Source organism: Ambystoma mexicanum, chromosome 9 (genome assembly GCF_040938575.1).
Source record: "Ambystoma mexicanum isolate Mex_15411 chromosome 9, UKY_AmexF1_1, whole genome shotgun sequence".
In the NCBI taxonomy this organism is placed as follows: domain Eukaryota; kingdom Metazoa; phylum Chordata; class Amphibia; order Caudata; family Ambystomatidae; genus Ambystoma; species Ambystoma mexicanum.
In genome coordinates, this window is record NC_090931.1 from 749,404,235 (window position 1) to 749,416,694 (window position 12,460).

The 12,460-nt window shown below is 45.0% G+C and overlaps 1 protein-coding gene across 3 annotated transcripts in view; it reads right to left on the reverse strand.

Annotated features, from left to right (window-relative positions):
* The window catches only part of STAT1 (signal transducer and activator of transcription 1), an 876,601-nt gene that overhangs the window by 374,036 nt on the left and 490,105 nt on the right, over positions 1-12,460 (reverse strand). For all 3 annotated transcript variants that reach the window (XM_069615679.1, XM_069615677.1, XM_069615678.1), the window contains exons 15-16: positions 10,837-10,920; positions 10,493-10,591 (exon numbers count right to left, since the gene is read on the reverse strand). In XM_069615679.1, coding sequence (XP_069471780.1) covers positions 10,493-10,591; positions 10,837-10,920 — 183 coding nt within the window. The remainder of the gene's footprint in view (positions 1-10,492; positions 10,592-10,836; positions 10,921-12,460) is intronic.

Consider the following 12,460-nt stretch of genomic DNA (forward strand, 5'->3'; position numbering starts at 1 on the left):
TTAAGAACAAACGTTACATCAATCAAAATAACACATGGCCCAACAGGACCATCCACATCACACTCACTCATACAAAGAAATTAGGGTCTTAAGATGACCACCTTATTGTCCACAATATATCTGTCTGGGATTTGTCCGCACCTCACACATTTCCTTGCTTTGTATGCATTGAGATGGCTACTGCGCCTCTTCCCATCTGTTCCATATCCTATCAGCTTTCCTAGGGCATCCCCTAGCAGTGTATGCACTTTGCTCACTTGCAATGCAAATGTTTACATCCGTGATCCATTGTTCATATTGTGGAGCCCCACAGTTTTTCAATGTTCCTTTTAATTAAGGCAGTGGTTGTTGATAAGAACGCTTTCTCGCGTTTAGATAATTCTCCCTCCTCCTCCAACCCAAGTAACATCAGTTTTGGATCTCTGTGTATTTCTTTCCCCAGTACGCGTGAAAGTGTGTGCAGCATTGCTGCCAGTATTGTTGTATACAATCACATTCCCATAGTATGTGGAGGAAAGTTCCCTCTTCTCTTTTGCAGCGTAGACAGTTTGGGTCTGTAGCTTTCCCCCCATCGGTACAGTGCTACTCTTGGATAGTATATTCTGTGCAGTATTTTGAGCTGTATGAGTCGGAGCTGAGATGGCTTCTTCGCGGGGAAACATGAGGGCTGTCGTCCAATCCTCCGATTGTATGACCCCGATGTCCCTCTCCCATTTCGATTTCAAGCTGGTTAACTCAGCCGTGGCAAAGGAGGTTATTACATTGTCCATAATAGACGTGGTTTTAATATCGATTTTCGCCTGTACTATGTTCCGTTCAAGAGGGGTGCTTTCAGCCGTGTTTTCTAGTTCTGTGAGATGAGTCTGTATTGCATGGTGCATCTGTGTATAGTGATACCGTTTGTTGTTTGGAAGGTGGAAACGGGATTCTAGAGATTCGAAGGGAACCAGCTGACCATCTTCAATAATGCCCCCAACTGTCTTTATCTCATGCTGTAGCCAGCTGTGCCATCTCGGAAGTTTGTTCACTTCAGGAGGATTCCCCTTGTCCCATAGCGGCTGTATAGGGGTGATTCTTTTATCCCATCCTATGTATTTATGTGATTCTTTCCAGATCAGTGCAGTGTGCGATAGCATGGTCTGGGGGGTTGCGTAGTGTGTTGGCCTATATAGGTGTTTGATTTGAGGCCTGTTATGCCTCCCAGTGTTCTCTATTCTGATATGTGGCAGTGTACTATCTCCATGTAACAGATTGTTGATCACGGCCATTTGGCTGCCCCAGTAGTAGGACTGTAGGCGTGGAAGTCCTATTCACCCTTCTCATATGGAGCGCTGGAGGGTGTTCAGTGTTATGCGTGAGTGATCCCCGCACCATAGAAGTTTTCTGAGTGCGCTATCAATCTTTTTAAATTCACTCCATGGAATATGTAGTGCAACGTTCTGTAGCCTTTTCTGGGCCAGCACCAGCGAACGATCTGTTCCTGGTTGGTCTAAGGTTAGGTGATTCGTCTCGGCCTGCGTTACTTGTTGCTCGGCTTCAACCAATTTCTGCTGGTGTTTTTTCTTAAGTGCAGCCGACCATGAGATGATCTCACCTCATAGTACTGGTTTGTAAGCCTCCCACAACACCCCGGGTTGTCTACCGAGCCCATGTTTAGTTCAAAGTATTCTGTTGTCGCTAACTGTATTTTTTCCAGGAGTCCTGGGAAGCACAGGTAGTATGTGTTCAGGCGCCAGGAGGGAGGAGGTCTCGGTCTGGTTGTGTTTAGCTCAATTAGCAGGGGGGAGCGGTCCGAGATGCCGCGGGGCAGCAGGGTTGCTGTGGAGACCCTATGGACATCCAGTGCTGGGAGAAAGAAGTAATTCAATCGTGATAGTGAGGCATGCACTCCCGAGTGAAACGAGTATGCCCTTGTGTCAGGGTGTAAGTCCCGCCACATCCTACAGACCCAGTGCCGTAGTAAATTGGCAAGTTTGGTACGAGTGGCACGGTTTCTTCCTCGTAGGTGTGATCGGTCCATCCCCACGTCCATGACTTCATTGAAGTCTCCCCCAATTATCAGCAGATCGGATTTGTCTCCCGCAATTATGGGCGTAATGTCCTATATTAATGCTGTTATCAGCGCAGGGGGGCGCGAGTACACCACTAGCATTGCAATGGTCTGGTTCCAAAGTGCCCCTGTAATGTATGCAAACCTACCACTTGTATCTTGTGTAACACTTACAAGGATCAGGGGCAGTTTTTTATGTATCAGGATGAGTACTCCTCTGGAGCCAGTGGTGGAACCTGCGTTCATTGCCAACCTGTAATTGGTGCGTTTGAATAGGTTGCATGTGGTGCCCGCCAGGTGTGTCTCAGTTAGGAAGGCCACATCCGGTGTGTGCCTGTTCAAGAGCTGTGTTATTAGTCGCCTCTTGATCACCCCACCCATTCCGTTGACGTTCCATATTAGGAGACGTAGGGCTCTGACATCAGTGATAGTGGGGGTCATACAGCAAGCAGCAGAAAACATTTGACAGTGCGTTGCATTGCACACTTGGACGTGGCACTGTGTGTGGTGTGGTGTGTGGTGCTTTTAGTGGATGTGTATTAGTTGACCTCTGGACCCTTCTCTTAACATAAACATCAAGAACTAAACTTCCCATCCCCCACCCTATACTCCACCCAACCTGAAGCATCTGTCGCCCGGACATTCAACAATCAAAGCTGATTAGATCAGCTGACAAACAAAGTAACAAAAACCGGGGGGAGGGGTGGGGGAGTAAGAGGTTCTCCGACTCCATAACACTTGCCGCCTTTCTGCTCATTCTGTGGTCTTTCAAGATCGCAAGGGGCGTCCGCTGCCCCTGACACATTGATTTTCAGCTGCATTGTTCGGTGGCTAGGTCGCCGTCACTCACTCGGCGAGGTCTGCCACCTGTTCCAGGATCGATGGTTCCGGAGCCTCTGGCAGACTCCCGTGGGGCGGCGGGGGGCGTGGGCTGGTCTAGGTCGGGACCTCCCTCCTCTGTTTGTTGGTGTTGCTGTCCAGTCCCCATCAATGTGTGATTCCACCCATGTCCAGGCCTCTTTTGGGTCAGTGAAGTGAACTGTAGTTCCTTTATGGTAGATTTTGAGCTGGGCCGGAAAGAACAGTCCGTATTTAACATTCATAAGGGTTAGTTGTTTCTTCAAAGGTTCAAAGGACTGTCTTGCCCTCTGTACCTCCCGGGTGTAGTCGGGAAAGAACGCGATCCGGGAGCCATTATGGGTGATTGTCCCTTTGGATCGCACCATCTGGAGGAGCGCATCCCTTTCTCGGTCGTTAAGTAATTTGGCCATTATCGTTCTGGGTGGCGTGACTGGTATAGGCCTTCCCGACGGCATTCTGTGCGCTCTCTCCACTGAGAAGAACTTAGAAAAAGGATGGGGTGCAAAGATGTCCACTAGCCATTGTTCCAAAAATATCTCCATGCTGGGTCCCTCCTCTCCCTCCGGGAGGCCAAGGATGCATACGTTGTTGCGGCTTGATCTACACTCTCCCTCGTCCACTTGAGTTTCCAGCGTCTTCAAGAGGTTCAGTGCTTGTGTAAGCTGTTAATTTATGCCTCTTATGTTGTCTTCGGTTCCCGAGATGCGTTGCTCTGCCTCCCCCGTGCGGGCAGTGAGCTTTTGTAGGTCGTGGTGGAGAAAAGAGACATCTACCGCTATGCTGTCCATTTTCATCTCCATTGAGGAGCGGGAATTAGCAATGGCTGACATCACATCTCTCAGGGAGAGGGCGTCCTCAATGTTGGGGGAGGTCGGTTGCGGTGAGTGGCTCGCTGGTGCTTGAGCGGTTGCTACTGCAAACTGGTCCATCTTGCTTTGTGTAGTTTTTTTTTTTTGTCTTTGCCCATCCTCGGAGAGGGGTCGGCCGCTTCGCCGGTGCTGTGGCGATATTGACACCAGTGCCACTGGGTGATATGAGGTTGGGGGGTATGTTTGCTGGAAGCTGGTGGCCCTCTTTCTATCTCGCTTTCGTCTATATGGTACAGCGTTGGTTGAGACCAGGGGTCCCCCCATTCATACGCTCTCTCTGCACAGAAATGCTTTAGCTGCTGTGCAAATGGAGGCGTACCCACTGGCATGAGGACCTGCAACTTTACCTCTCTGCCCTGAACTCTCTCAAGTCCACTCTTGATAGAGAGAAAAAGGAATTCTCTCTAACCATCATTGACTCTCACTCTCACTCGAACCATTCCAACCTACTGTACCATCTCCGCCACCCTTTTACTGGCAGAGGAGATGCTGGTAACTCCCCATTCTATGGAGTCTGACAGGCCGCCATGGGATGGGATTGCCTGAATCGCCGCCAATGTTAGTTACAGTGCCGGTTATTCAGGCATTTGCCTGCTGATAGTGGCCTGATCTACCGGCAGGTCAGGCCTGCCGGTAGATCAGAGCCCCTACCAGTAGACTTGTGGTTGGCCAGTCGGGTAAAGTGCCAGTACACGGAAATACTGGCTCTTTAAAACTGGACCGGTCAACCCACAATGAGCACCTATGACTATCAACTACACTCTCACAGCTAATGACCTAGCTGAATTTGCTGCATAAATATCCAAAATTAGAGACTCCCTCCTCCTACATCTTACAATCAGCCTCTATCTCTCCCTTTAGTCACACACACACTGACAATGTCCTATCTCTACTGATGAAGGCTATACCCTCTTGTGCCCCATCAGACCCACTTGGTCCTCAGCTAGTCAAGCCTATTGCTCCTTTAGTTGCCTCTCACCTCGCTGAATTCTTCAACATGTCCTTCGACTCTGCTTGCTTTCCCTGTTTTCAAAACAGCCAGTCATCCCTCTCCTAAAAAAGAAAGGGGCAGATTTCGAACCTACCAGCTAAATTTCATCCTGTGTCTCTTCTTCGCACTACTCTAAAGTGCTCAAAAGGTTTGTGTTCAACCATTTTACCAATTTCTTAGAGATTCACAACCTCCGAGACCCGCTACAAGCAGGTTTCCACACTGGTCACTCCAGGCAAACTGACTTCATGAATGTCTCCAATGTCATGCCGTCTGCTAAGCACTCCAACCTAACCCCTATCCTAATTCTCCTTGACCTGTCTGCTACATTTTACACTGTTGATCACTCTGATCTCTTTAATACTCTCTTTCTTTTTGGGATTCACAATCGGGTCCTTGCCTGGATTGAATCCTACCTTGTACTTCGCCAATTCTCTGTCTCCTGTAGCAACAACACCTCTCAACTCACCCCTCAAACTGTTGGTGTTCCACAAGGCTCTGTCTTGGGTCCGCTCTTCTTTAAACTCTACACCTCTGCTCTTGGGGCACTAATCTCCTCTTTTACGCTCTCAAACCAACTCTTTGCAGATGACACCCAAATCTTCATCTCTTTTCCTGAACTCACCTGCAATCTTTAAATCAAAATTTCAAACTGTCTCTCTGCTATTAAATATTGGATGGCTTTACGATCTCCGATGTTAAACTCTATCAAAACAGAAGTGCTCTTCTTCCCTGCCAAAAGCTCTTTTATCAACTCTTCCTATGCCTATTCATTTCTCACATGACACACTCCCATACTCTTCTTCAGCTACAAACCTTGGCATCATCTATGACCTTTCCCACACCTTCTCTGCCTTCATCTCCAAAACTGGAACAGCAGCATACCTCAACTTCCTAAATATTGGAAAAATCAGGCACCTCCTTTTCAACACTGCCAAGCAACTATTAACCGCTCTAGTCTTCTCTAAACTGGACTACTGTGCCAGCATCCTCTTTGGTCTCCCCAACTATGCTTTCTGTCCTTTCAACAAGATCCTTAACTTCACTATCAGGACTCCCTCACGTCACACCTACTTCCTTGTACTGTCACCAGGTTGGATGGCTTTACAAATCTATCACACACATCTATCCACTGTAAGGCACCACTGTATCTATCCTCCTCTATCCAACTCTACAAGCCTTCTCATAATTGTCGCTCTCCCTCCTCACCCAAACTGTGCTCCCTCTTGTTTCAGTTCTTTCTCTCTTCATGCTCCACTTGCATGGAATTCTCTTCCCCCGGACATCCAAGAAATAGTCCACATGGATGTTTAAAGCCAAACTAAAAGTTGACCTCCTCGCCTACAAGTTACCATCTTCACCTACCTCTCACCTGCCTGCTGTTAGGACAGTTTTTCTAAAGTCCTTCACAAAAACAATACATCTGAGGCAGTGCATAAGCTACACTCTTAGTATAAGGCTGTACCAACTGAGAATGTAGCTAGCATGGACAGAGCAGCCAGGCTTATTTTAGGAGGGAGAGAAGGCTGTAGCTTGGTACAATGAAATTGTAGAGTCAATATGGTCCAAAGAAACACTGAAACACTATAGGGCCTAATCACAAGTTGGGCGGTATACCAGTGGAAATACCGCTGGGATGGTATTACCCGAATTGTTTGTTTACAATTGTTCGAATGACACAATTGTTCGAATAATAGGGGTCCTAATTGACCTTCTGCACAATTGACCGTATGGTCATTTTAATATATATTATGGGTTGGGTTGGTGTAATAATAATATAAGGGGATTGGGAGGGGGGTTGGGGTGGGGATTGGATTGGGTGGGGGGATGCGGGGGGTTTCCCCCTGCATATATATCCTAATTGACCGTTTAAATTCGGTCAATTGTTATTCGAACAATTGACATTCGAACAATTCGTATACAACCGCTGGGATACCGCCCAACATTAATTGCAAAAAGCTGGATGTAACACAGCCCAATTAGCACCCTACTCGTGATCAGGCCAGCCCTTAAATGTGGCAGTAACAGCATCCCGCCGCATTTAAGGGCTACCACCCAACCCGTGATGAGGCTGATGTACTGTAAAAATAAATGGTTTATTTAAATGCAAGTAGGCCAAGATCAATCTTGGGTAAATAAGTACTATCACATTATATATAAACTCAATTATAAAAAGCAACTCAATACTTAAGGGATTCAACAAAAGTATAACCTTTTTAAGAATACTATCAGTAGTCATAGCGAGTCAAACCTATAACATTCAGAAAGCAATCAGCTATTCTTGGGGAGTAAAACAATGTTACATATACCTTTTGAATACAGTCAGTAATTCAAGGGTAGAGCACCCCATCAGTCATGCAGTGGTACTCAGTAATGAAATCATATAACAAACCAACTCTGTTACAAGTATTCCTTGTAACCTTACTTTTTAGAACTGAGTTCAGAGTTAGTAAATCAACTCAAACACTTTCTGTAGGGGCCTTAAGCTACTCAGTGACAAGTATTAACACACACCAACTATTTTAGAATGCACTCAGCAAATCAAGGACAGTAAAACCCTATTACACGTAAGAAAGACAGAAGTATTTCAAGATAAGTAATGGACCCTGTGGCTAATTTGGAAATGCTCTAAGCAGATTCAGGGGAAGGCACAACCCAGTGTTACAAGTATACTTTTCTGAATAGTGGAACACAAATTCATGGGACAGTATGAACCTACAACTACGTTTAGGATAACCTTAGGTTAGACAAGGTGAGTAAGACCTAATGGTGTAATAAACTATTACAGTTGCTTTACAGATCAGTGTAATACAGATTGAGTTAAACAATAAATCTCCAACTTATTTTAGCATGGCACAAGGAAGACTAAGGTTAGTAAAACCCACAATACCCTTATTAAGAATTACACACATTCACAGTAAGTAAAACCCAAGGCAGACCTATCCTAGACAGGCTATACAGCAGGTATTGGGAAGCAAGACCCAGTTGGTGAAATTATACACTTATTTTCTGAAAAAAATAGTTAGGTGAAGCCAGCAGCATTACTTTTGGGAAGAGGGGGACCCAAATCACAGGTGAGTAAAATAACCTGATATATACTTTTCAGAATGGCAAAACACATTAAAGGATAGTAAGAACTTTTGTAACTGCTCATATTTCAGAGGGACAGTTACCAACCAACTCTTTCACAAGTAAGTAACTTTTAAACACTTGTTATACTTTTTAAGGCAGAATCCTTTTCTTATGTAGTCCTTCCCTAGTGTATTGCATGAGTTCTCTCAGATGCAGAAGAGGAACCCTAGTCATCTATGTGCCAGCTGTAGGCAGGGTGAGATAGGGTTCAATTGCAGGAAAAGTCAGAGTTTCTGAGGAAGTCTCTTCAAAACAAGTAAGTAGCTCGCTTTACAGTTAGTTAAGGTCCAGGGACTTCAGGGAAGACACCGTAGAAGGATTCGAGCAGTGGGCCTTGGTGAACTGGATGAGAGAACTCCCAATCACATGAAACACCCCAAAAGCTACACAGGAATCACACAAGGCTTAAGGTAAGTAATACCCCAGCCAACACAGTCCCTCAGCATAGAAGAAGAGTCTGCAGCAGGACGTCTTCAGGATCTGCAGCCAAAAACCTAGTGAAGAATTCCTTGTTTCGACGACTGAAGACAGGAGACTGGAAGGGATTATGCAGCAGGGATCAATGGGAAAGGCTCCAAGCAAGAGTTTATTTGGGGCTGAATGCGGGTCTGTGGTGTTGGCCCCCTTTTCAGGAGCCAGGAGAAGACTGAATGTTGCTGGTCGTATTCTCGTCACTTATCAGGTCCAGCACTCTGGTGAGGGGACACTTTGAATTCAAATCAAGTCTCTGGAGTTCCAGCAGATTGCCACCAAAGTTTCAGCGCGATTGTGAATTCGGAATACTGTGCACCGCACAATGGCTCGAGGTCCCAAGATATGGGGTATTGCAGCCCAGCAAGGACACAGCATGACGTGGGATGCCACAAAATGCAGGTGTTCTCGGCTCTAGTGGATCTCACCAAGTTCTGGGTCGGATCATCACTTTTGGGACCCAGAGGTCGATTGGAAGCAGGGGTTACAGCAAGCTCCGGTTACACAGCAGACTCGCCCAGCGCTGTAAATCGTTATGCTGTCTTTTCTTCATCTTCCTCTTCGGTTTCAGCTCCAGTGGTCGACTTGTCTGCAGCTTCCAGGTTTTTAACAGGAACTACAGCACAACCTCTGCACTTTCCCCCTGCATTTTACAGAAAGGGGCGGTCTGGCTGTCCAATCAGGACAGCCAACCCCCCACTGGGAGTTGATTCCTTTCAGGCAATGTGAAAGACAAAGGGCTGCAGTGTTGGACTCCACCCTTGCTTTGTGACTTCTCAGACACCCTGGAGCCCTTGGGGGGGTTGGGAGGGTCCAAAGTATTCCCGCCAAAGACAAAACTTCCACTGAGGTTGTTCCCACCTAGAATGGCAGAGGAAGACCTGAGAAACAGCAAGCACACAAGAAATGTGAAAAAAAGGAGCCCCCCCATTTTAGCAAAATGGCGCCCCTTTTGTGCATTACCAAGCTAAATTAACAGCCTTTCAGAAATAGCGAGTAGCCATTCAAGTACACTTGCAATTGTAACACAATGTTACTAGGTAAGTAAGAAAGGGTATTCACACAAGTATATGAAATAGAAATTAAGAGGGGAGGCCAAAGGGGCAACACAGCCTAAGCTCAAAAGTTGTAGGAAACTATAAGAGAGACATACAAAGGTCACCCATAAAAAGAGTAAAATACTAGGTGAGAGGGGAAAAATATTCCCCATTCACCCAGGGCCAAGGTAAAATAGTTACCAAGTCCAAGCAAAACGTTCTGGGGTTGACACAGGTCAGGAAGATATATGAAAATCTTACCTAACACCTGATAGCTAACATTATTCCTCACCTCTAACTTGCACCTCACTTTCTCTGCCCTCCGCTCTGCACGTAACCCGTCACTTAAAAATGTCCAATGTTGGTTGTCCTTAATCTATGCATGACCACTTATGTATTGTCTCCGGTGACTGTTCCATTTACTCCCCTCCACAACCTGGTCAGAATGAGCCTCAAAATCAACCCATTATAAGAAGCTCACTGCTTCCCGTTAAATTTGATATTATTAATTCCCAGAGCAAAGGAAAAGATGGCCTGAGCTTCTGCCAGTAGCAATGAAAGAGTATTAGCTCCGGTGGCAGTTAAGTTGCATTAGGATATTTAAAGGACGTTGTGGACTACTGCTCCATGCTCACTTGTCAATCCCATTGGATGCCCGAGAGTTGTTGTTTGTTTTCCGTTTCTCCAACTATGCTACAGATGGCAATTAAAAGGGTTAGAAGCATAATATAAGACCCCAGTTTTGACAGAAAATAAACCAACAAGTCATAGGAAACAAAATATACGCAATGATCTAAGCAAAAGCCAACATGTCAGTGATTACAAGTGAGCTTCAGAGGAAAAACAGCACTCCCCTGCCAACTCCGGACACATTTGGCTTGCATGTTAGGAGCATGTGTATCTTGTGGCCATGTATCTCGTACAGTGGGAAGGAAGATCAGCTTTTACACCCTGAGTTTAGGATCTACTCTTTCAGGAACCAATGTTCAATCAAACACACATGGATATTCTGTAGAGGCATGTTCAAGTATGTTAGAATATTTAAATGAAGCCACGTCAACAGCAATAACCTGGAAAATACCTTGGGTTCACTTGTGAGCATGTTGTACCAAAGAATAGAGGCCCATCCACTGGGAAGCTGGCTAACATTCGAAATTACCACAACAGGCAGAGAGGTTGTCTAGAAATGAAATAAAATGCAAGCATTCAATGTTACTGCATTATGACATGTGAACATAGTTACCTTTGAGTAGAATCTATTGGCTTCAAAGAAATAGTTCAATTAACAGATTAAAACATGCACAATTAAAAACAACTTAAATTGGTCCTTTGTTCTGCTTAACAAGACAATGCAATGCAGTGCAATGTTTTTAACCAAATGACCACATTTTGAGTTCACTCCCATTTAAATAAAACACCTCTTACCTCTAAATCTATCACCAAACCAGGCTGGCACAACTGTGTCTCAAAACTGACAGAGTGGAGTTCCTCTGTAACTATGAGAGGTCCCTACAAGAAATGGCAGAAGAAAAGAAACATGCATGTTGGTAGAATATCACAATGGAAGGAAAGAAATATACTTAATCAGTATGCATAGAGTTCCATCACTGGAAGAAATGTTAGTAGCCATTCAAAGGAGACACTGTTAGATTTGCATGTAGCCATTCCTCCATCAATGCCAACTGAAAATGTGAATCATAATACCATTTTAAAATGTTTGAACTTGGTACGTCAAACACAGAACATTTAGAGATGGTAGATCCAAGGAAACTGGTATCCCTTAGAGTCCCATAAGTACAAGAGTGCTTCTAGTAAACACGATAAGGGGGAAGGGGGAAAAGCAGAAAGAGAAAGAGGGTGGGTCAACTGAAAAACCTGTATCCCGTAAGGCCCACAAATTATTCCATAAGGGAGGTTAGTCAGATGATAACATGTAAAGGGAAGTGGGAAGAAAATTGTCACAGTAAGCCACTCTACATAAAAAGGTCCTCAGGATCTTGTGTAACCTGTGGAAACAGTAACCATGTTAAGGGGGACCCCATATGTAAGGGTAATACCTTGGAGGTCCATGAAGGGAATCTGGTACTCCCTTATGAGGGAGAGATACTCATAAGAGCATCCTTCTCTTCTGACTCGTTGCCAGGTGCTGTTGGTTCAGAAGTTGTTCTAGTATCCCTGGGATCCTGGAAACCTAGAGTTGCTGAAGTGTATGCTTCCATCCTTGATAATACTAAGCATTATTTCAAGTATAGTGTACTGATATATGGTGTAGGTACCTCTGATATCAGGGACACTGGGGCCAGTCGAACTGTTGAAGAGGGAGACCTAAATGTGGCCCTCGTTGCACCAGTCCTGCCCTCATCTCCATGCCACAGAAACAAAGGGTGTACACCGTTCCTGCCCCCCTCCTCCCCATTGTTAGGACAGTTTTTCTACAGTCCAACTAAGGGCTTATTAAAACCATTCAACTGAGGCAGTACAAGACTCTATTCTTAGTATAATGCTGAACCACCCGAGTAAATGGTAGCGTAGACAGAGCAGCCAGGCTTATCTTAGGGGGGAGAGAGGGCTGGAAGAATGTAGACAGAACTTGTAGTATGCCAAGGGTTCAACAAAAACAGTTACAACTAGAAGTACTATAAAAAAATAAGGGTTTATTATATATACAGTTAGGCCAAGTTAAGTCTCTGGGAAAATACTTTGTCATAGGGTTATAAACACAATATAAAAACACACCAGAATGCTTTAAAGTACATAGACCAAAGCATAAACATTGAGTTAGGGGAGTTTTCTTAAAGTCCTACTGGCAGTAAGACTTTAGTAAGCTATCCAAGTGGTTTGTAGATCCCCAACTCTTAGTATCAGTCTGCACTAGCTCCGTACCTTGGTAGTGTGGCAGAGCAGTCAGGCTTATCTTAAGAGGAAGATGTGCGCTGTAGTTAAATATACTGAATCTTAGCTAGACAGGCACAACAAAGAAGCACTTACACATATATTTATATAAAAGATATATTCATTATATTTACACCAGAATCACTTTAAATACCTC